This window comes from Syngnathoides biaculeatus, chromosome 7, assembly GCF_019802595.1.
Source record: "Syngnathoides biaculeatus isolate LvHL_M chromosome 7, ASM1980259v1, whole genome shotgun sequence".
Taxonomy (NCBI): domain Eukaryota; kingdom Metazoa; phylum Chordata; class Actinopteri; order Syngnathiformes; family Syngnathidae; genus Syngnathoides; species Syngnathoides biaculeatus.
In genome coordinates, this window is record NC_084646.1 from 30,129,813 (window position 1) to 30,154,264 (window position 24,452).

The following is a 24,452-nucleotide window of genomic DNA, read 5'->3' on the forward strand; positions in this document are numbered from 1 at the left end:
TTACCATTAACTGTGGCTGTGAAAATCACCCGAAAAAGCAAAAAATAAATATCTGAAAATATCTTCTGAATAATAACTTCAGTAACTACCGAAATATTGGGTATTTGTAAACCAGCCGATGACTCTGAGAATTAATATGCTAAAGTCTGTTCAGTTAGAATCCTTAAAATGTGTTGCTTTTTTGTTGTCAATAGCATGTATTGCGTAATTGTCCACCGTGTTTTCCTAGTTCGCCGTTTTTGAATTTCACTTGGGAATATAAAATACTCCAACAATTATGGTGTATTCTGTCACTCTCACCCTCTCTCTCTCTCTCTCTCTCTCTCTCTCTCTCTCTCTCGCCCTCTCTTTTCCTCCCTCCTTGGTTCTCTCTCTTTCTTTCACTTTCTTTCAACTCGATTCCAATTTAAAACGTCTTTCTGTGTGCTTTCATCTCAGTTACAAAGTTCTTGTGCAAACAAATGGTTCCATTCATTCATGTTTCTTCGAACAGTCGTCATGCTGACAGGGAATAGCACAATGCAAACATAAAATGTGAAGGATTGATCCAGGTCAGGGATGGGCAAACTTTTTGCCTCAGGGGCCACATTGACGTTTAAAATTTGACAGGCTGACCGAGTCACAAGGAGAGTCTTACACATGAAAAACAAACAACAAAAAGGCATTGTAGCGTTCCTGTTAGAATTTAGATTTATTTATAATGGAAACTGTGTTGTTTTGTTGATCACTTTTTATTTTTTGCCAGTGCATAAAGGTCTGGTGTTGGTTCTGCTGTGGCAATTCTCAGAACAGCAGCTGACCCTAACCCTTATCCACTACAAAAAAGCATTATCTTAACTGTACCCATTACTTGGTAATGTACGCGAAACAAGTTACAGTTACATCAACATGAAGTAAAGTTTCTTTCGGCTTGTCCCTTTCGGGGTCGCCACAGCGTGTCATCTCAGATGAACGCACATATGTTTGGCACAATTTTTACGCCGGATGCCCTTCCTGACGCAACCCTTCTCAGGGAGTGGAGGCCCCAGTGGGATACGAACCCACAACCCCTGGTTTATCAAACCAGTGCTCTAACCACTGAGCTACAGGGCCTCCCTACATCAACATGAAGTAATAGCTTAAATATTCAGGTTAAATCAGCAACATAGTGCAGAATTGACATGACAACACAGTGCAGTAAGTACCTAGACATAAACAATCACACTATTCGCAGTAAAAAGTCTTAACTGACAGATACACAGATGGATCCCGATTGTGCTTTATGAAGGCAACTGTGTGTGTGTGTTTGTCCGTGTGTGTACAAAAACATGAAAATAAGTATAAATATATTGGTCAATACATACACGCACACACAGTCCATTGCTCCCACAACGGTAATTTTGATGTGACGAGCAAGAAAAAGTGACAAGCTTATGCAACTGTTTAACTAGCAAGGCACTTACTAGAAGCACTGACTTACATGACGTCAGGTGTCCAGCGCATCAAATCAGCTCACAGTCCGGACTACAATGAAGTTGAAAGTTCTCACTTTTCATCGTAAATATTATTTAAGGGTGGCACGGTGGCTCAGCTGTAAAGTGTTGGCCTCACAGTTCTGATTGGGTGGCAACCAATTCAGGATGTACCCTGCCTTCTCCCCGTTGACAACTGGGATAGGCTCCTGGACTCCCGCGACCCTTGTGAGGATAAGCGGCTAAGAAAATGGATGGATATATACTATTTAAGATACGTTTTGTAAAGCACCACAGTGGAGGAACTGGTTAGAATGTTGGCCTCACAGTTCTGAGGTCGAGGCTTCGATCCCGGCCCCCGCCTGTGTGGAGTTTGCATGTTTTCCCTGTGCCTGCGTGGGTTTCCTCGTCCTCCTATGGCTGGTTTACGCCCACATCCCCAAAACATGCAACATTAATTGGACACTCTAAATTCCCCCTCGGTGTGATTGTGAGTGCAGCTGTTTGTCTCTATCCACCCTGTGATTGGCTGTCAACCAGTTCAGGGTGTACCCTGCCTCCTGCCCATTGACAGCTGGGATAGGCTCTTGCACTCCCGCAACCCTTGTGAGGATGACCAGCTCAGAAAATGGATAAATTGATATTATTTAAGATACGTATTGTAAAGCACCAAAGTGGAAGGGCAGGTTTGAGCATTGGCCTCACAGTTCTTGGGACCGGGGTTCAAATCCCAGCTCCACCTATGTCGAATTTGCATGTTCACTCTGTGTCTGCATGGGATTTCTCTGGGCACTCCGGTTTCCTCCTACATCCTAAAAACATGAATAAATTGGAGACTCTAAATTGCCCCGAGTTGAGATTGTCAGAAAATGGATGGCTGGAAGTACCGTAAATCCTCCAGTGAGACAGTGCTTAATCTCCATGACCGATTTGTTACAATGCACGCCTCGATTACCCACAATACATAGTGCACTTAACATGCCAATAAAACTGGATTATTATTATACAAAAAGTAGTTTTTACAAAAGAAAATCAAATTAATGTGCTGATAGTGAAATTGTGCATTATTTTACACTGATGGTAGTGCAATGTCACTTTGCATTGTAGATTCAACAATGTCATAATCCCTTTGTTTCCTTTTTTCACATATCAGCAAGTCTTGTGGCTTTCAAAATGTTTCTAAATACAGTAATCCCTCATTTTTCGGGGTTAATGTGGACCACAACCCCCTCCAAAATGTGAAAAATTGCGACGTAGGTCGGATCTCCCCCACAGACACACCCAAACAATTTTCATGTATATTTATTTGGGTACAGGATATGTAAGCAGCATTTATACTTTACATATTTGAGAACCAAGATTACAACGTGCATGTATTTACTTAAATCTTTATTTATAAAACTTTTGTTAATCTTTCCTGCGACACTCGCCTGACCGTCGTCGGGAAGCGTAGGGGAGATGCCTTGGTGGTGGGAACAATAATGGTACGAAGCACTGGTTTGCTGCTAGGAAGGCTTTTTAGATCCTTTAAGCACGCAGTATGAATGTGTCCTCTCTTTAACACTATTCCTCCCTGGTCGCCCTCGCTAAACTTGTTAACTCTACACACTAGTAACTGCTCGTTGCGTTTCCACATGTCTGCGGAGTCCCATCTTTCTCTGTCTTTCTCTCACTGTCACACACGGCGGAGGAGAGGTTCGTAGAGACTTTCTTAAGTTATTCACTCGAATAATAGATGTCTGAAAGAGAAGGAGTTTATCTTCGGATGCAGTTTTTCTGTTTTTATACGTAATGGCCATTTGTAATTGTCTTATGTTGTACAATTCTGTATCTACGTGCTGTACACCAGGGGTGCCCAGACTTTTTTACCCCAAGATCTACTTTTCAAGCACCCAGCCTCTTGCAAGGTACCGACGACGGGGTGGGGGTGGGGGGGGGATGATGATGATGCTCCCAAACCATTTTAAGGTTAATGTTATGTTGCCTCCTATATTTAAAATATAGAATTAGATTTTTGTGCACTGTATTGTCTGTGCTTTCATCCTAGATCAGGCTGTGCCAAGGTGGAATTTTAACATTACACACCATCTCATTCTGCACTTTCTACTTTGGTTTCAGACCAGACCTTTCCCACTCAGTAAAGAGAAAATCTCATCCAGTTTTACCACTTTTTTTTACGAGTATTCACATACTCCAATAGTCAATGCATCTTTAAACAACAGTATTTATTGTTTAACTTTCTCCATTAATATTGAAAATAAACATAAACAGCATTGCTGACTAAACCAGTGGTGGTGGACACTGTCATTATAAAACACATTGATGGGCTCCGTAAGTACTCCAATATTTTTAATTATGTGTACGTCTTTAAGAGTGAGGGAGGAGGTGGTGTAACGTAAACTAGGAAAAAGAGAATGTGACGGACCAGCGGTTCCGTGTGCCACCTAAAATAAACCACAGCGTGTCATCTTTTGCCATCCTAGCCTATCTCCTGCATCTTCCTCTCTAACCCCAACTGTCTTCATGACATCCCTCACCACATCCATAAACCTTCTCTCTATTCCTTGATAAATTTTGGAATGCCGAGATGATGATGTCATATGTATGGAAGCTTCTGATAATTTTATTGACAACATTGAGTGAGAGACACAACAGAAGCAAGCAATCTTGTGAAGATTCTGCCTGGACTTGACAAGAGCCCGGTTTAGGAACAATGAACCAGGCTAGGGCCCTGAGAGGCTAGGGCAGAGCTCAAAAACCTATGTCTCACGAGCCATAATAGGCTCTTTTGATGGTTGCATATGGCTCGCAGAGCCCTGATAACGACATACTGCACGTTATTTTTGTCGCATAGGCAACGCAAATTAGGCAGAGACGGTTTTTCCAAGTGGGGTTGCCGTAGTTTGCCATCCAACATGCCAGTTTATGAGCGCAGGCACAGAAGGGCTGAACATAGATTGGGTTAGAACAACTAATTGTGGAAATGCTTTAGAGAAAAATCGCTCCAATAAAAAAAGATTGAGTACCACAGTTTTTGACAAGAATGTACAGAGGATTTTGCGTATGTGGAGAGAAAAGGTTCGGCTGTGTCTAATTTGTAATGACAAAATTGCAACGATGAAATGCTCAAATATAAACCGCCACTTTGACACACGGCATACTGCATTTGCATCCAAATGTCCTGCAGGTGACGACAGGAAGAAAGCATGTCTAGACCTACTGTCCGCAGTCCAAGCTAGTCAGCAGTAACTCCGTGTTTGGACCCAACAAGGTGACTAGAATTCTGATAGCTTTGCTGATGCTTTAGCAATTGTGAGAAGTGGAAAGCCATTCAGGCAGAACAGTAGAGCAGCTGTAGAGCATTGGCCTCACAGTTCTGAGGTTCAAATCCCGGGCCCGCCTGTGTGGAGTTTGCATGCTCTTCCCGTGCCTGCGTGTATTTTCTCCGGGAACTCCGATTTTCTCCCACGTCCCAAAACATGCTTCAATAGGACACTCTAAATTGCCCCTTGGTGTGATTGTGAGTGCGACTGCTGTCTGTCTCCATGTGCCCTGCGATTGGCTGGCAACCAGTTCCGGGGTTACCTCGCCGACTGCCCGTTGCCAGCTGGGATAGGCTCCAGCACTCCCACAGCCCTTGTGAGGATAAGTGGCCCAGAAAATGGTTGGATGGATAGAAAGTTATTTGCAGACAGGAGTATGTCAAAGCACTCATGCTTGATGTTGCCAATGAAATTTTTGACAGCCTTTCACATAAAGACAAGATAAACAAATTAAAGACATGCCTCTGTTTGCAAGAACTGTTCACGATCATACCATCACGTTGGCAAATCAAATTGAATTACATTCACGTTTAACAGATGGAAGTGTTAACGCCTGCGTAATATTATATGAAACAGACTACAAAGCCATCAGCAAAAGCATGCAGCACCAGAAGTCGCATTAATGGTAAGAAGTCATCATTGGTTAGCAACAGCATGCAGATGTGATTTTTCCTTTTATTGGTGGAATTTCGTCTTTTTAAATTGCACGGATAAAAAAAAATAGTTTCCATTTTTTGGCAATATTCCGACCATAACCCGTGCCGGAATCCACACTCATTTTTATTTTCCAATCTGACTTTTGCAAGCCAGGCAGAAAATCTGATATGCGTCTGTTGATTGAAAACGCTTGTTGTATACGAGGCAGTTTATGGGGCCAATTATAGTCACTGTGATTTGAGGGGCACGCCCACGCGCCATCGCACTCACAAATATGCACAGTCGAGCACAAAAAATCCCGCACGTAAAATTTGGTACGAGTAGAAATACATAGATATTGAAAGACATTGCCTATTTTGTGTAGTCTTGACCAATGCAATTGCGCACTTGTCCCACACCTGAAAACTGATCTAGTGCAGTGACTCACAGCCTGACGTCTTTTTTTTTTTAACATGGAAGTACACGGCCTGCTGCTCAGCCTCCTACTTCCTATTTTACCTGACACCACCCCCTCCACTCTTAAAGGGTGACACTCATAATTACAAACACTGTCCACCACCAGTGCTTTAGTTAGTCACACAGTCTGGGCAACGTAGAGCAAAGAGAGTTAGACATGCTGCTTTTGTTTACTCTCAATAACAATGGTAAAAGTAAAAAAAAAGAAAAAAAGTGCTGTTGCTTTAATGAATGTCGGGGATATGTGAATAATAGAAGAAAAAGTGGTGAAACTGGATGAGATTTTCTCTTTTTTGAGTAAAAATGGTCTGGTCTGAAGCCAAAGTAGAAAGTACAGGATTAGATGGTGTATAATTTTAAAACTACACCTTGCCACAGCCTGATCAAGGATGAAAGTACAGACAATACAGTGCACATAAAGCTAATTCTGTATTTTAAATATAGCAGGCAACATAATAGTAACCTTAAAACTGTTTGGGAGCATCATTTAGCTTTCAACATGCATTGCTAAAGATATTCTGCAAGCAATAATTCAGTTTTACACCAAGAAAAACAGACAGTGATATCATTTTGAGTTAAAAAAAATTTTGGGGTATAATTTATAGTTCATAGTTGGCTTGGTTTGGTCAGCATATTTTTTTGTTCATTGGCATTTTCATTGTAAGTTTGCAAAAACACAAAATTGTTCTTAAAAATGTTCTGATGGGAATGTAAATGGTGTAATCTGAATCTTTGAATGAGCCATGTAGATTCAATGGATGACACTGATGTACCACAGTGCGTACGTCTGATGTTGGTCACTGTTCAAAGGGACTGCTCACAGGCTTAGTGTGTTTACTCAGACATGAGGTGAGAGTTCAGAAGCAATTACTTGTCGATTATTTACTCATAATGAAACATGACATCAATAATTGTTGTCAAATTCATAAGTTTCAATCATTTACAAAAACAAGAATGAAAAAGTTTTTGAATGGATACAATATACGTGCTATGTAAGCACGCTTGCATGCCATGACGCAAATCCGAATTTAATTTAGTTTCACTTCTAGTGGTTTACTTAGCGGAATTTGTATTTGAATTTGTAATTTTTTGGGATAAAGGTTTGCACCTAAATAATGAACGATCATATTATGTACATTTTGAAAATAGAATAGCATATATTTAAAGATTTACTAGATATATTTCATTCGTAATGCAATTTATAAAACTTGCACGTTAAAATTGGTGATCATCCTTTCATTATCCTTTGATCATCCTTTGGCTATTTTTCAGTCTTTTTTCATTCAGTCAAATCACATGCCTGAGCATACCAATGTTATTTAAAAGAATTCAGAGACTTATTGTACTCTAAATATGTTGTTCTTACCGAAAATGCACAAATGCACTTGTATTTAAATTTTAAAAATAGTTCATGGCTCTTTAGGAATTACATTTTAAAATATTTGACATTTATGGCTCTCTCAGGTTGTCTACAACAACTTTGATGCCAAAACCTGCATCACGCCCACAGTGCATGCACCATGAACGGTGAAGGAGGATGAGCTGGAAAGTGGTGCTCTCACAGTTCTGAGGTCCCGGGTTTAATCCCAGACCGCCCTGTGTGGAGTTTCCATGTTCTATCCGTGCCTGCATGGGTTTTCTCCGGGCACTTCGGTTTCCTCCCACATCCCAAAAACATGCAGCATTAATTGGACACTCTAAATTGCCCCTAGGTGTGATTGTCAGTGCGGCTGTTTGTCTCGATGTGCCCTGCGATTGGCTGGCAACCATTTCATTGTGTATCCTGCCTCCTGCCCATTGAGAGTTTGGAAAGGCTCCTGCACTCCCGCGACCCTTGTGAGGATAAGCGGCTAAGAAAATGGATGGATGGATATTATTTAAGATACATATTGTAAAGCACCACAGTGGAGGAACTGGTGAGAGCGTAGCAGTTATCAGAATCAGATTTATTTGCCAAGTGTGTAAAAACACACAAGGAATTTTTCTCTGGCAGTCGGTGCCCCCCTGGTTCTTCAGAACAAAGAACAACAAAGCAACAACAACAAAAAACAAGAGACATTTCTGTTAATAGGGTTAGTATTCCTTATAAAGGTCATGCAAGATGTAAAATCTTCATTTAGAACAGGTAAGAGATAAGTGTGTTAACGTCCCACATTGTGTTAAACTTCTACAAAGTGCCTTTACCCGTTATAGACCCTACGTTATAGACCAGTGCAATGACAATTGTGCAAAGGCAGCAGTTTAAAGTGACGAATCGTGCGATAGTCTAGAAAATAAATTACGAATGCTAAAACTAACTGGACCAGCAGGATGTGAATGAGTGTTCGAACAATGGCACAAGGTAGAAAAATAGGTTCGTTGATCAAGAATTTAATGAGTAAATTGTCAAAGGGAAAAAAAAAAACTGTTCAAAAGCCTGCCAGTTTTGACTTTCAATGATCTGTAGTGCTTTCCCGGCGAAAGGAGCTAGAAGAGCTGTTGGCTGTGGATGTGGAGGATCCAAAAGGATCCTGTCTTCTCTGCACCAAATTCATGTTGCGTACAAGTCCTCAATAGTGGATCAAGTGGGGATGACATCCATTGTCCTTTTTTGTCTGGCAAAAACCCACGCAGGGACGGGGAGAACATGCAAACTCCACACAAAAGGGGCCAGAATTGGAACTGTGAGGCAGATGACTAACCAGTCGTGACACCGTCCTGCCCAAGTTGTCTTTTACACACTTTACAACATAGTCATTCTTGGAATAGTGAGAGTTTTATAGGATTGTGTTCAGTAAAGTCAAGGTTTTACATCTACATGAACAAATGTTAACAATCACATTGTGCCCCCAATCCAGAATTGAATTGTATCGCTTCTAATACTGAACTGAATCCTATTGATTTTTTTCTCGCCTTAAATATCTTGTTTTTGAATCTAATCACAATCAGAACCTCAGTAAAGTTGTTGTCTACGTTTGCTTCTGGATGTATGGCTTTGATCATAAAATGCATAGTTTTATATATATATAGTTATACTTTCAATTTGCATTGGATTTTTTTTTTTTTTTTGCACTCAACGCAGAATATCTGCGAAGAGACTAAATCAGCGGTGCAGAGCTTCGAGAGAAAATTGACTGACATTTTTTTTTTTTTTGGGCACACCGTCCCGCAATCGACCAAGCACCCCTGGTTTAAGAAATTTAGACAATTTTTTTTTATTACTTGAGTGCTTCAATATAACAGTCAGCTATATCAGACCACCCTCCACCCCTATTAGTTCTATCAAGGTTTGACTGTATATAAAATTACACTGACCAGCCACATTTTGCCCACTTTCACAATTTAATGATACCCAATATAAGACCTGTATCAAATGTTCTGCATTTTCATTGCATTGCAGTATTTCTTTACTGTTTGGGGGCGGCACGGTGGAGCGACCGGTTAAACCCTTAGCCTCACAGTTCTGAGGTTGGGGGTTAAAATTCCAGTCCCACCAGTGCAGAGTTTGCATGTTCTCCCTGTGCCTGCGTGGAATTTGGCTGTGGACTCTTGTTTCCATCCCTCATCCCAAAAACGTGCATTAATTGGACACTCTAAATTGCCCTTTCGTGTGATTGTGAGTGGAAATGATTGGTTGTGTCTGTGTGCCATGCAATTGGCTGGCAACCAGTTCAAGTGTATGGAAGATCCTCAATGCACCTTTTTGCTAATATTATACAGTTTTTATGCAGAATTAGAATCTGAAATCACTTATGAAGGAAACATTTTTATTTTTAGATTATCTGCAAAAAATGATCGCACATTGGTGACGTTAGATAGCGTACACGTTCGAATGCAGACGAAATAGCTGGCCATGAAGAAAGTGCCAAGCACGCAGGGAGCAGGATATGCCTCGTGTAGGAAACAAAGACTGGTAAGCATTTGTGAATTTCTTGTTTGGTTTAGTTAGTCATAAACTGATAAATAGTAAAGGCTTCGATATCCAGAAAGTACATACCAAGTTTTCAGTCTGGTTTTAAAATTATGCAAACGCCGTTTATTTAGTAAATAGGTACGTGACCACCCAGACGTTCATTGTACAGCGCGATGGATCTGCCTGTCCTTGTATGAGAAACTATCTGCAGTACTATGTGTTTACATGTAGTGATGTCAGAGGTAAGCCACACGTGTTTTTCAGACACGGGAAACTAGGTCAAAGTTTCCAGACTTTAATTCATAAAGATATTTTTTGGTAAAAACATTGTAAAGGTTATGCATTTTATATTACAGTTGAACATATATTTTCGTATAAATGAGATAATTTGCGTTAGAAATTAGACATTCCATCCACTTTAAGGGTCTACTCCACCTCCTGCCCGAAGATAGCTGGGATAGACTCCAGCACTCCCGTGACCCTTCTGAGGATAAGTGGCTCAGAGAATGGATGGATTTTTGTTTAGGTTGTAGTTTGTAGTGATATGGAACCATTTTATCATACTAACATTCATTCTCCACACAGGATTTGAAACAATAATAATTTTATAAATAATATAATATTAGACATATAATATATATATCTAATATTAACTTTCAATTTAATGCATTACAATGCAAATGTCAGCCACCATTATTATCACATTAACAGTTAATGATTAACTTAAAGGCAAGTTCATGTTATTGTCATTTACAATTCAAGGGAGTTACCAGGTTTTTTAATAAAAGGTCTGACATTTTTCAGACAAAATACTCTATAGAGAAATAGTACTCATATTACTGTACGTTACAACATTAGTTTTGCAGTATATTTTAAAAAATTTTGAGAATTATTGATTTTACTAAGAATCAATGACTATAGAACCGAAAACCTGGACTACAAAACTGAGATATGAACTAAACTTTAGATTTTTACGAGTGTTCCACTCAACTAAGCTCGCAACAGCTCACTAAGGTGCAGCACTAAGGACTTCCACAGTGCCCTAAAGCATGCTGGGACCATGTAAATAGCGTTTAAAGTACATGTTTTGGGTCAATTATTTCATTCTTTTATTTTATTATTTGCTAGTTATGCTACTCTGTTTGCTGCGGTGTGATAATTTTAGTTTCGATTTACTACCATGATTGTGTACATCGTCAGTAATGACATGCCTATACAGGTAGCGTGTGCGGTAATATAAGCTTCTTTTGCTTAAAGATGTGAAATGCAATTGTTCCTCACTGCCTCATGAGCTCCCTCACATGATATCTTACATACACGATAAAACACTTGCTGGCATGCATGCTAGCAGTAGAACTAGTGTGTTTTAAGTGTACTTTGTTGGACAAGTCACATAACATTTGCCAATGTTGGAATTCAGTGTGCACATAAGGAGCACTACATTGTAAAGTGTCATGTCAAATGTGGTGCATTATCTATTTAGAAGAGAATTTAAGACCTTTACGATCGTGTAAATACGGTAAATTTAAAAAAAGAAAGAGACCACAATCTGCGAATATGCAGGTCTGCGAACAGTGAACCATGAATGGGGAAGGGGCCAATGTGTGTGTGTGTGTGTGTGTGCGCGCGCGTGCGTGTGGATGCATGTGTGTGTGTGTGTGTGTGGTGTGTGTGTGTGTGGTGTGTGTGTGTGTGTGTGTGTGTGTGTGTGGATATGGTATTATTTTTACTATGTCACTCCATCAATAATTGTTACTGTATTTTTATTTATAATTGCATTTTTGGCTGTTGCGTATTCACTTTGTCACATACTATTCCTTCATTTGAAGTGCACGTTGCAGGTTGTGTAGTTGTTCATGGCAAATTGACCAGTATAGAGCAAATGCTGCATTTGCCACAGTAAATTCTACCACTTAAAATGGGACATTACTCCCATTTTTTCCCCTCATCTAATTCTCACCAGCAGTCACGCAAGCTCATATTCCTTGTCAAATTGCACACTTATTGCTGACAATAAAACTGAAATGAAGCAGTTATTTAATGAGGACATTAGGATTTACTATTGTGAAGAAAGCCACCACGACTAGTTTATTGATGTGCGTTTTTTTATGTGCAGTGCAAGTGTCTTTGGTAAATCTGAGTGTTGGTTGAGTTTGTCATTTACCAGTACAATATTGATTAATACCAAAACATCAAGTGTTTATACATTTACTGATTCTTTTTTTTTTTTTTTTTTTTTTACATAGACAATTAAACTGGACTGAAATTCTGATGTGGGTTTAGTCATATTTAACTCATTGTTCACCAGTAATGAAGATTGGAGCAAGCATGCAATTTGAGACTGAAAAGCTTACGTGTGGTTTTAAGACGGAGAAGACTGCAAGGACTCAATTAAAACAGAGGACATTTTGAAGAAACACTGCTGAGTGTTAACACTGTTAAAATGTTTGTTTTTCCATTTTAAAAAATCCATTTAAATAACCCTTCATAAACCATTCCATTGGCTTTACAAAACCATCCTGATCCCACCATTAACAGTTAAAGATGCAGAACAGTGTGCCCTTGCCCATTCACGTTTCACTGTTCGCGGACCCACATATTCACGGATTGTGGTCTCCTTTTTTTTTTTAGTCTACCGTATTTACACAATTAAATTATTTTCTAATTAGACAAGGTACCACATTAGACATGGCACCTTGCAATGCGGCTGCACCTTATGTGCACACTGAGTTCTAACATTTGCAAATGTGTTTGTGTGAATTGTCCAACAAAGTATCCTCATACACAATGCTTGTTACACTGTTAGCATGCATGCCAGCACATGTTTTAGTGTTTATGTTAACTTCCACCCACATGATAGACATTCTAGAATATATTGGAAATAATTTCTTGTATTGTTTCTGTCTCTGTGGTTTCCTTTCAAATATATCTCTTATACTAACTAATGTGATGGCTGTTATGTATGCATGCATGTGATAGTTATTCATATCTCCTTGAACTATATCATAAATGTTGTCTGCACCAGACTAATTCAAAATGCCTGATCACATTTTCTGTGGGCCTGTGGCTAATGTGCTTTTGTTGCTCTCTGGGGACAGGAAGTAAAATGCTTGTCCATGCAGGCTGGCTTCAAGGTTATACCTGCTCTGCCAGAATTTGAGTCTCCATCTAATTCCAAATGGCAATATTTTTTTCCTTCTTTAATCTGGCCAGAACAATGTATCATCATTGTATCTGACGTGTACGTATGTCGTGCCAGACTGCACACAAAGGCATTAAGAGTCTCTCACCTGTTCCCAGATACATCATGAATCAGGGGCATTTTTGTGATTAAACAAAAATAGCCCAGTAGGCTTTCCTTCCTGAGAGGTTAAAATGGTCTGAAATTTAATCGCTTTGTGTTTGTGTTATTGCTTGCCTTCTGAGAAACTTTTCTCTCCGTGAGGTAAGTCCTTACATCCCAGAATACAGTACAACCTGAGCTTCACTTCACTATTGTTCCATTCCTGCTTCATTTTAATTGTGCATGTATTCTACCATAATATATTGCTTGTCTTGCATCTTGCTCTTAAAGAAATCATCAACCTTTCAGGCATTGTAAATATTTGTGCACATTTCTGTGGAGAGTGCAACGATAATCTACATCTTTCAAAACATCGCTTGAAACAATCATTGCCTCACCACAATTTGCTGAGTATGCATCGTTCCAAAATTCCTCAGCACCAGAATAAAGTAAGACGACATCATACACATTGTTTTGTTGAGACTGACCGATGAACTCTGAGCGTGATACCAATCAATGTGTATAAATTCCGCATTTAATCCTGCCATGCATGTATTTTACTCCTCCTCTCTCTATCCAGTTGATCAAAGCATGTTTGAGAATTCTGTTGCCCAGCAACAGAGTCCCCGCATCACCAGGCAAGGCCAACACTCACCCAAACGAACCCCAGCATCTCCTAACTCTAACCTGGGTGTTGGTTCCTCTGATTCTCCTTCCTCTGGGGGCCAGCAGAGGCTGAAAAATGCGATTAATCTGGGCAAGGCTGTCGGGGCAAAGGTGAGCATTGCTCAAGAAGTGTATTTCGTTAAGTTGTCATTGTAAGAGTAAAAACTGAGCCACTTGAAATTCACTACTTCCGTCATTTAAGATGAATGACCTGTTGAGGAGGAAGGACTCGAGCCATGTTGGAGACATTGGAGTGACCGAAGTCAACAAGAACGTTGGTGCTGTGTGGAGTTGCATGGATCAGTTTAACCAAAATTCTGCAAACAGGTATTAGACTTATTTCATTATTGTGTGAAAATTTGGTGTCGTAGCATTTTCAACATTATATCATAACATGGTTACAGCAGCAGGCTTGAAAGTATAGAATGAGGTGAGGTTTTTTTTAGTTGTTAAATAATTTTAAACTTGTTGTAGTTTTTTTTGTTTTATTACAAAAAATAAAATCACAAACAGGATGTGAATGTAGCTTCACCTAACTAATCCCCAAACCTCATCAAATGTTCGGCTTTTATTACTGATTGTTTGTTCTTCTTTTGATGTGGTGGTTTGTTCAAACAAATTGGAGGTACAAGACTTGGCTAAACAGGGACGATTTTTTTTTCACAGTTCACTTGACTTATCTACTACAGTCAGAGGTATTTTGTGTATATTTTTGCTGTTGTTTTTTGTTCCATGTTATTTTTGTTCTGTTCAGTTCAGTTCTGTTAGGTCAAGTGGAAAAGAATCTCTGAAACACTTTTGTGCCCTAACAGTTCTACTGTCACAGTGGAGTTTTTAAGATGTCACTGTGGTTTCTTTGGATTCTGATGGATATTTATTGAAAATTACAGCAATTCACTCAATCATAAAGTTTATAAAGGGGAGTGACAGAAAAAACTGCGAAAGTGAAAGCGTATATGGGAAACAAAGAAAACAAAAAGGCTAAATAATTATTGTAAACAATATGAGGAAAGTAAAACATTGTATTATTAGTACAATGAATTAGATTTGAGTGTTGTTTGGGTCAGTAGTGCTACACTATGTGAGGGAAGTACAAAATAGGATTGGACAGGGCGGGACAGGGCACAGGAGGGGAAGTATGCCATGAGCGGTCATGGATCCGGCTATCCAACTGAAATTTGGTAGGAGTGGCTATGTAAATTATAAAACCCTGCGTGTGAGTAAGGGGAGACACAAGCCATTTGGATATTCATGAGTTATTTGTTGCTATGAGTGAGTGGCCCCACACCCAGCGAAGAATTCTGAGGGGCATCTGTCTGTGGACACATGCAAGTCAATTGATGCCATTTTGCATGCACAATAACCGTCAGAAGTGTCCTATAATTGCCGTTTCTGCATCGTGGGTGGTGAGAAAACCACCCCACCTAATCGAGATACGTGGTCAGAACCCGGAGTCCATCCTCACATCGAGGGAGCTAGGCTGATCTGCTATGCTAATATTTAAATAAAATAAATCAACAAGGTGGTACAGCTGGTAAAGCGTTGGCCTTACAGGTCTGAGGATCCGAGTTCAATCCTGGCCCCGCCTGCGTGGAATTTGCATGTTCTCCCCGTGCCTGCGTGGGTTTTCTCCGGGCAGTCTGGTTTCCTCCCACATCCCAAAAACATGCAACATTAATTGGACAGTCTAAACTGCCCCTGGGTGTGATTGTGAGTGTGGCTGTGATTGGCTGGCAAACAGTTCAGGGTGTACCCTGCCTCCTGCCTGTTGACAGGTGGGATAGGCTCCAGCACTCCCCGCGACCTTCGTGAGGATAAGCAGCAAGGAAAATGTATAGAGGGACTCAACAAGTAAATGAGCTCTAATAAAACAGAAATTCACCATTTTTTGTGCCAGCTAGCACTTGATGACCATGTCTGTACCAGTATTCTTCAGCCTCCCACCGCATGTGTGGAGTTTGCATGTTCCCCCGTGCCTGCTGGGTTTTCTCCGGGAACTCTTGTTTCCTTCCACATTCTTAAAACATGCATGGTAGGTTAATTGGAGAATCTAAATTACCATGGGTGTGAAAGTTTCATATTTCTTCAATTCAATTCCAAATTAAAAATTGCACTTGAATTTACTTTATCTTCGAAAAAGAGAGAAAAAAAAATCCTGTAGAAGGAAATATGTTCCATCAAAAACCCAACAAATGTGACAATTCTCTGTACTGTATTATTTTTATGTGTATTTATTATTATGTACTATTATGGACTATTATTGGTAAAAACATCAACTGCAGCCCTACAGGGGTAAAAGCCAGTGCAATCTGTAGGCTGGTCCTAAAAGAAGTGGGTGGTATCAGGAAGGCATCTGGTTTAAACTTTAACAAACAAATCTTAGCATCCATCTAAAGAATCCCATACCTGATCGGTCATGGCCCGGGTTAAATATGTCCACCCCCAGCACCGTTAACCTGCACTAATTTAGTGAAAATTCACCTCCTGTAGGTCAAGGACAAAGAAGAGGAGAAGAAAAAGAGGAATGCACAGAGCCTACAAATGAGTGTAGGGACTTTGAATATTGGGACTACGACAAGAAAAGCCTAGGAGTTGGTTGACATGATGATTAGGAGAAGGTTGATATATTGTGCATCCAAGAGAGCAGGTGGAAAGGTAGTAAGGCTAGAGGTGTAGGAGCGGGTTTTAAATTATTTTACCATGAAGTAGATGGGAAGAGAAATGGAGTAGGGTTTATTTTAATGGATGAGCTGGCTAAGAATGTCTTGGTGGTGAAAAGAGTAGCAGATCGAGCGATGGGGCTGAAACTCGTAATTGAGGGTGTTATGTATAATGTGATTAGTGGCTATGCCTGACAGACAGAATGTGACTTCGAGTTGAAAGAGAAATTCTGGAAGGAACTAGATGAAGTAGTCCTGAGCAACCCAGAGAGAGAGAAAGAGAGAGAGAGAGGAGAGAGAGAGAGAGAGAGAGAGAGAGAGTTGTGATTGGTGCAGATTGTAAGGGACATGTTGGTGAAGGAAAGAGGGGTGATGAAGAAGTGATGGGTAAGTATGGCATACAGGAAATGAACTTTGAGGGACAGGTAGTGGTGGACTTTGCAAAATGGATGGAAATGGCACCCGTGAACTTTTTTTTCCAGAAGAGGCAGGAACATAGGGTGACCGACAAGAGAGCAAGTAGAAGCAAACTGGTGGATTCAGGGGTGAGAATTTTCTGCGGATTCGTGGAATTCTGAATTTTTTTCAGCTGAAAATGTCAATGTTGTGAAATGTGTAGATTCGTTGAGAAAATGTGTGTGGAGGGATGGGTGTACGGCTTGACACGGGGCAAGGCTGAGATCAAGACCGGAAGCCAGGATCTATCGGCAACGCTCGTCATGAAAGTAGTCACAGTTGTGATTGCAGAAAATGGCATTGCTACCTGTTTACGCCATTTCTATCTTTTTTATATTAAATTTGGTGTTTATAAGAACAACAACATTCCGATTTCCGGCAGCATTTTGGTGGTATTTCATCGGTATTTTCACTCTGTTAACATTTCTTAGAAAAGCATTCCGTTTACTACTGCATAGATATAATTTATAGACATACGTACGCATATGTTACCGAGCATTCTGCACGTTTTCCAGTTTGGCGAAAGTCTTGGAGCGAAATGATGAAGATCGAGCCCGGGAAAATCATAAAAACCACCGGTAAAAAACTGTTTCAGATGGGCATGACTTGAAAAAAGTGTAACCGTGCAGATCGGAACGAAAACGGTATCAACATGTCTAACCAAACACATACAAAAGTGGACGTTCCTGGTAAAGTGCTGTGCACTTATCCAGGAGCATATCCAAACCAGGAAAAACAAAGGTAAGTTGGATGTAACTTTCTCAATATATAATTGACAACTGTTAATACAATTAGGTCTATCCCTGTAGATCACGCATGTGAACACTCACTTTTATATTTCATGATCTCTCTCTCATATATAAACAAATTACTTGCGTACTTATTTGATATAAATTTCACTGTCTACATTTTTATGTCTGAAGTTTGGCAAAATTATTTTGGTTATTTGGACTCATATTTTAAGTTTTCAAAATATTATGAATGTTAGAAATAACCAATGGTCACCATTTAACAGTGTGTTTTATAAAAGATTTTCATGCTCAAAGGGGGGCGCGCTTTGAGCCCCCGCCCCCAAGGCAGACATTTTCTGTGTTTTTCCAAGTTCGTCATTCTCATCCCTGTGGATTACATTTTATGCAGACAAGGAGGTTACTGACTGTAAGGTAGTTGTAGGGGAGAGTGTAGCTCAACAGCATAGGATGATGCTGTGTATGATGACTCTGTTGGTAGGAATATTAAAAAGACAAAGGTAGAGCAGAGACCCATGTGGAGGAAGCTGAGAAAGGAAGATTGTTGTCCGGCCTTTCATAAAGAGGTGACACAGGCTCTCAATGAACAGGAGGAGCTTGCGGAAGACTGGACTGTTACAGCCAAAGTGATCAGAAAGACTGTCAAGAGAGGACTTGGTGTGTCTTCTGGTAGGAAAGGAGACAAGGAGATTTGGTGCTGGAACCCAAAAATACAGGAAGTCATACAAGGAAAGAGATTAAAAAAGAAGTGGGACACTGAGAGGACTGAGGAGACGCGAAAGGAATACATTGAGATGCGATTTAGGGCAAAGGTAGAGGTGGCGAAGACTAATCAAAAGCCATATGACGACATGTACGCCAGGTCTGACATGAAAGAAGGAGAATAGAATCTCTACAGGTTGGCCAGACAGAGGGATGGAGATGGGAAGCATGTTCAGCAGGTCAGGGTGATTAAGGTTAGAGATGGAAATGTGTTGACTGGTGCCAGTAGTGTGCTAAATAGATGGAAATCATACTTTGAGAAGTTGATGAAGAAAATGAGTAAGAAGGAAGACTAGAAGGGGCAAGTATGAAGGACCAGGAAGTGGCAAGGATTAGTAAGAGGAAAGTTATACAAGCACTTTTTTTTGGCACACTGTCCCGCTATCGAACATCGATCACGATCGACACATTGAGCACCCCTGCATTATATCATTTTGAAGCTTCAAAATTGCAGTGACAATAAGTCACAATCGTTTTTGTTTCTGGCATTTCAAAATGTTTACATGAGTGGTAAGGTTCTCCCTTCCTCATTATGCTGGTGATACATTGGCACTGTGGTCATTGCCGCCCGTTTATATAGTGTTCAAAGATGCAAACTCACCCATCGTAATTCCTATATGGTCTGAGGAATCATATTGCACATAGTAAATTAATCAATTCGCATATACTCCTCCGGTTACGTGCAAAAAGAACTGCAGCAATATTGTCGGTTAGTAGATCAGCTTTCACATCTAGTTGCGTGAACATTTAACATCTAATTTGTACCTGTTGTTGCACTCACAAAACTTTAGTGAATTAGGCTCTATGTGTTAAGTCTTGTAATTGAACTTCCACATTTAGAATTGTATTGATTATGTAATGAAAGTGTGGTTCTCTTCTTTTGTGGCGGTTACTCACAATGTATTATTTTTTTTGTCCAACACACTCCAGTTTCAGTCACTTTTCCTTTGACTCCATCCCTCGGCTGGATCCACCACCCCCATCGGGAAAGAAGCGCCTTCCTCGGGCATTAAAGACCACCCAGGATATGATGATCTCTTCTGACCCAGTGGTCTCTTCTCTGGACGCTGCAGACTCCATCTGCTGCCACAACGAGACACTCTTTCTCACCAAGGAGCAGCCTCAAAGCACAAAGGATGTGAAGAAGAGTGAGCTTGACAACAGGTCAACAGACAGCCACTGTGCTGTTCAACAATCTGATAAAACATCAGCAGTTGAAGAGACAGAAATATTGGAAAGCAATGAAAAGGTGGATGCTATTATATGTGGAGAAGAATCAAGGGGAGAACATGCAGAGGAACACCAGGTTCACATAGCTGTACCAGACCTCATCCACAAAGATCCTCCATTAGTGGAGCCCAGACATAAAACCAGTGATATCTGCCAGGAACCACCAGGTCTGGACTCCAGGATGGCCTCCACACCATGCTCTGGGAAAAGTCACTGCCGCATCAGCCTGAGCGAGGAGGTCTTGATCGCAAACAACAAGAAAAACAACGAAGTGAGTCTCGAGGACACAGAGCCACACCCAGATCTACTGTCCTTTGATTAAGTGCAAGATACCGTTGCAGTATGATCGTCATTTGTCTTTGTTTTCACTCCTTGTCCAAGGATACACAAACCAATTCAAATGGACTCCAACCAAAAGAGTTTAGAAATTAGGCCATCCTATTTCAGGGTTATTTGAAAAAGGGAACAAGTGAGTTTAGAAACTACAAGAAACCAAATGTGTTTTCTGTCTACTTTTGTAACATTTGAAAGACTTTTGCAGTTTAAGTCCAGCTTTCCAGGGCTGTTTGTTTTCTGGAAAGACTAAATTTAAAACAAAACTTTTTAAAGGTGAAATGTTATGTGTTTGGAAATGACTGAATTTTCACCACTTTTTATTTTTATTTACATGTCTGATTTGGTAAGAAGGAACCAACAATGTAAGACAGAATACGGAAAATGGAACGAACACCAGTAGATGAGTTTTAGAAACATTCAGTTTTGTGTTTTTAACTGTCAGGAGTAGAGAACAATACTCTCATAGGTTTGAATTAGTCCCTCCTATTATTTTATCTCATTTTTTTATTCAACCCAAAACAATGAATGACTACAAACAAATGAATAGGTAACTAACTAAAACTCAAAAATATTTGTACTATTTCCCTAAGAATGGACGATATGTACCTACCTACGATACGATGTACCTACAAAGTTGTACTAAAACATAATGGAGATGTTTCATTGAAGACAATTCCAGAACTGGCTTCACTGGAGTTAGTTTCCCTTGGGAAAACTAGTGCATGGCTGAACGGACTACTGAGCTGATGAAAATGTTATTTTTAAGAAAATTGCCTGTCTGTCATATTATTTGCCTCATATTGTCAGAGTGTACACAGAAAAAAATCATTAATGATAGAGACTTTTTTAGTCCTGATTTTATTCATTGTGTTTTCAGCCGTTTTGTTGTTTTTATCTCCACCAAGGGAGTTCTCAAGTTTATTTTTTTCTGTTCAAGCTTTCACAGTTGAGTTCACTTTTTTTTTCTTCCTCAATGAATAACTCGTATTGATTTTTTTGACAGTTTTTTCTGTTGATATCCTCTGGGATGTATAAACGTGGAACTGGAGAAATATGCATATAGTATATACACTGTAGGTAGGGATTTACACATTTTGACTATATGCTGTTATAAAAGAGGACCAATGCACACTCCATTTTTGCATTTACCTTGTATACGATTTTTAGATTTCACCTTTTGTTTTACATCTTTGGCCCTGGAAATGTCTAAAGCACAGGTCTTAAACTTAATGCCCGGGGGCCAGATTTGGGGCGCCCCATCGGTTTATGTGGCCTGCGAACCCAATCCATGATTTGTATAAAAACTGTAGCAAAATTTCAAATTTTTCTTATGTAACACATCGGGTTGGGAATGCTAAACCGATGTGACCGGAAATATGTTTGCAAAGGCAAGAGATAGAGTGAAGAAAATAAGTATTTGAACACCCTGCTATATTGCAAGTGATCCCACTTAGAAATCATGGAGGGTTCTGAAATCATAAGTGCATGTCCACTATGAGAGAGATAATCTAAAAGGAAAGATCCAGTAATCACAATGAATGATATTTTTAACAATTTATTTGTGTGATACCCCTGCAAATAAGTATTTGAACACTTAAGAAAAGCAATGTTAATATTTGTTACAGTAGCCTTTGTTTGCAATTACAGAGGTCAAATGTTTCCTGTAGTTGTTCACCAGGTTTGCACACGCTGTAGGAGGTATTTTGGCCCCCTCTTCCACACAGATCTTCTCTCGGTCAGACAGGTTTCTGGGCTGTCGCTGAGAAACACGGAGTTTCAGCTCCCTACAAGGATTCTCTGTTGGGTTTAGGTCTGTAGACTGGCTAGGCCAGAACCTTAATATGCTTCTTACGGAGCCACTCCTTGGTTTTCCTGGCTGTGTGCTTTGGGTCATTGTCATGTTGAAAGACCCAGCCACAACTCATCTTCAATGCTCTGACTGAGGGAAAGAGGTTGTTCCCCAAAATCTCACAATACATGGCCGCGGTCATCCTCTCCTTAATACAGTGCAGTCGTCGTGTCCCATGTGCAGAAAAACACCCCCAAAGTAGGATGCTACTTCCCCCATGCTTCACAGTAGGGATGGTGTTCTTGGGATGGAACTCGTCATTCATCTTCCTCCAAACATGGTTAGTGGAATTATGACCAAAAAGTTCAATTTTGGTCTCATCTGACCACAAAACTTTCTCCCATGACTCCTCTGTAACATCCAAAGGGTGCTGGTTTAAGCAGGGGAGCCTTCTGTGCCATGCACGATTTCAAACCATGATGTCTTAGTGTATTAGCAACAGTCACCTTGGAAACAGTTGTCCCAGCTCTTTTCAAGTTATTGACAAAAATCCTGTCGTGTAGTCCTGGGCTGATTCTTTACCTTTCTAAGGATCATTGAGACCCCACGAGGTGATATCTTGCATGGAGCTCAACTAAGATTGAGGAGATTGTGGAGTTGTACAATTTTGTTTCTGGTGTCTTTGGACAGCTCTTTGGTCTTGCCCATGTTACAAGTTGAGTCTTACTGATTGTATGGAGTGGACAGGTGTCTTTATGTAGTTAATGACCTCACAAAGGTGCATCTGATTCAGGATAATACATGGAGTGGAGGTGGACTTTTAAAGGCGGAATAACAGGTCTTTGAGGGTCAGAATTGTAGCTGATAGGTGTTAAAATACCTTTTTGCAGCTGTATCATACAAATAAATCGTTCAAAAAATCATACGTTATGATTTCCGGATTTTTCTTTTTAGATTATCTCTCTCACAGTGGACATGCACCTACGATGAAAATTTCAGACCCCTCCATTCTTTCTAAGCTGGAGAACATTCAATATAGCAGGGTGTTCAAATACTTATTTTCTTCACTGTATGAATATATCGGTGGATACAAAATCTACCAGGAATACTTAGATACATCTGTTGTAGGACTATGGACCAGATATCGCAAGGCTAGGAATCGGTTGCGTTAGGCTTTATGGTATTCATCTTGTAAAAAATTGTGAGAGGTCTCACATTGTGCTCCGCAGGTAACACTGTTTATAACCAGCCATGATGGATACTGTCAATGCTACTAGTTTAACTACATTTCTCTGGACCATCACTATTTCAGTATCAAATTACTTTTAAGTAAGTTATAAGTTAAGCAAGTAAAGCTACTTTCGTGGACACAGCAAAGTTGCAAAGTAGTGTTTCCCCAGGAGTTGTAAACATTGAATGCAACGTCAATTTACATACTTTATCGCAAGTCCGCCGAAAGTGCCCTTTGGCGATTATAAACATGCAGCCAATATAGCAAAGGTAGGTACATATCGTCCATTCTTAGGGAAATAACTCGGGAAGCTAAAGTTTCAACTGGAGTTCTCGCAGTCCACTTAAAAAGAAACATCCGAGAGGACACACAGCCAGTATGTCCCGATACTGACACAACAATCACCAGTTAAACTAAGCTCGTCACTGCTGAAAAGTTGAAAATGTCACTCAGCGAGCACCAAAAAAAATTAAAAAGTGCACACAGCTTACTAAAACCCTGAAAATGACAAAGTGAGGTGCGTAAGTGATCTCTAAAAGTGACCAATGGTGCATACAGGGACTTTTTAACCTCTTAAACTACCAAAAATTCCTGTAAGACAGTGCCAACTGTCGTTAGGTTAGTGGCCAGCTCAATAAAAGGAATGCTGAGCTCGAGCCCGTTTGACAAAAGGCACTATTTTCCAGTTGATACTCTCAGTCTATTTCTGTCTTGTATCTTTGTCACTTTATTATGCAAGCTGACCTGTCCCGAAAAGTCTTTGTTAACTTTCAAGCTGTAACTTTTGTGCCCCTATCCCGCTCATTCACATAAGCACTCACACTTTAACAAGTTGGAACTCAGCTGAGATTGCAGTCTGTATTATGGCCACAACTCACAAACCTTTCGAGCAGCTAGCCTCAATGCAAATTGTGTGTGAGTGTGTGTTTTCTCCGGGCACTCCGGTTTCCTCCCACATCCCATAAACATGCAACATTAATTGGGCACTCAAAATTGTCCCTAGGTGTGATTTTGAGTGCGACGGTTGTCTGTCTCCATGTGTTCTGCGATTGGCTGGCAACCAGTTCAGGGTGTACTCTGCCTCCTGCCTGGTGATAGCTGGCATAGGCACTCCAGCTAACCTTGTGAGGATAAGCGCCTAAGAAAATGGATGGATCAGGCATTATAAGTATTTTAATATGGGGAATAAACAATACTGACAAAGACAGACACACTGTCAGCAGCTGCTTGTAATTAAAAAAAAAAATTGAGACTCCAAGTGGCTGCTCTGATTGTGTCAAACTGTCTCAGTTGCTTAAATTTTGAAGACATGACAAAAGGAGACAAGTAATCATAGTCATTAATCTTTCCAGAAACCAGTGACATGTCTTTTTGATACTTACAATGAAGCAATATTGGTGTCCATTTTATATGAAAAAGTGGTTTTGCCCTATCTGTAAATATGAAAAGTTTTTTTTCAAATCATATGGTCCAATAATGAAAACAAGTCATATCTTGCCTTGTAGTTTTCT

At 40.1% G+C, this 24,452-nt stretch overlaps 1 protein-coding gene across 5 annotated transcripts in view; it reads left to right on the forward strand.

Annotated features, from left to right (window-relative positions):
* The window catches only part of LOC133503188 (carboxyl-terminal PDZ ligand of neuronal nitric oxide synthase protein-like), a 123,824-nt gene extending 100,371 nt beyond the window's left edge, over positions 1 to 23,453 (forward strand). For all 5 annotated transcript variants that reach the window (XM_061824506.1, XM_061824507.1, XM_061824508.1 and 2 more), the window contains 3 exons: positions 13,643 to 13,839; positions 13,931 to 14,055; positions 19,286 to 23,453. In XM_061824506.1, the coding sequence (XP_061680490.1) occupies positions 13,643 to 13,839; positions 13,931 to 14,055; positions 19,286 to 19,907 (944 nt within the window). In that variant the 3' untranslated portion in view covers positions 19,908 to 23,453. The remainder of the gene's footprint in view (positions 1 to 13,642; positions 13,840 to 13,930; positions 14,056 to 19,285) is intronic.
* Positions 23,454 to 24,452: the final 999 nt, after the last annotated feature.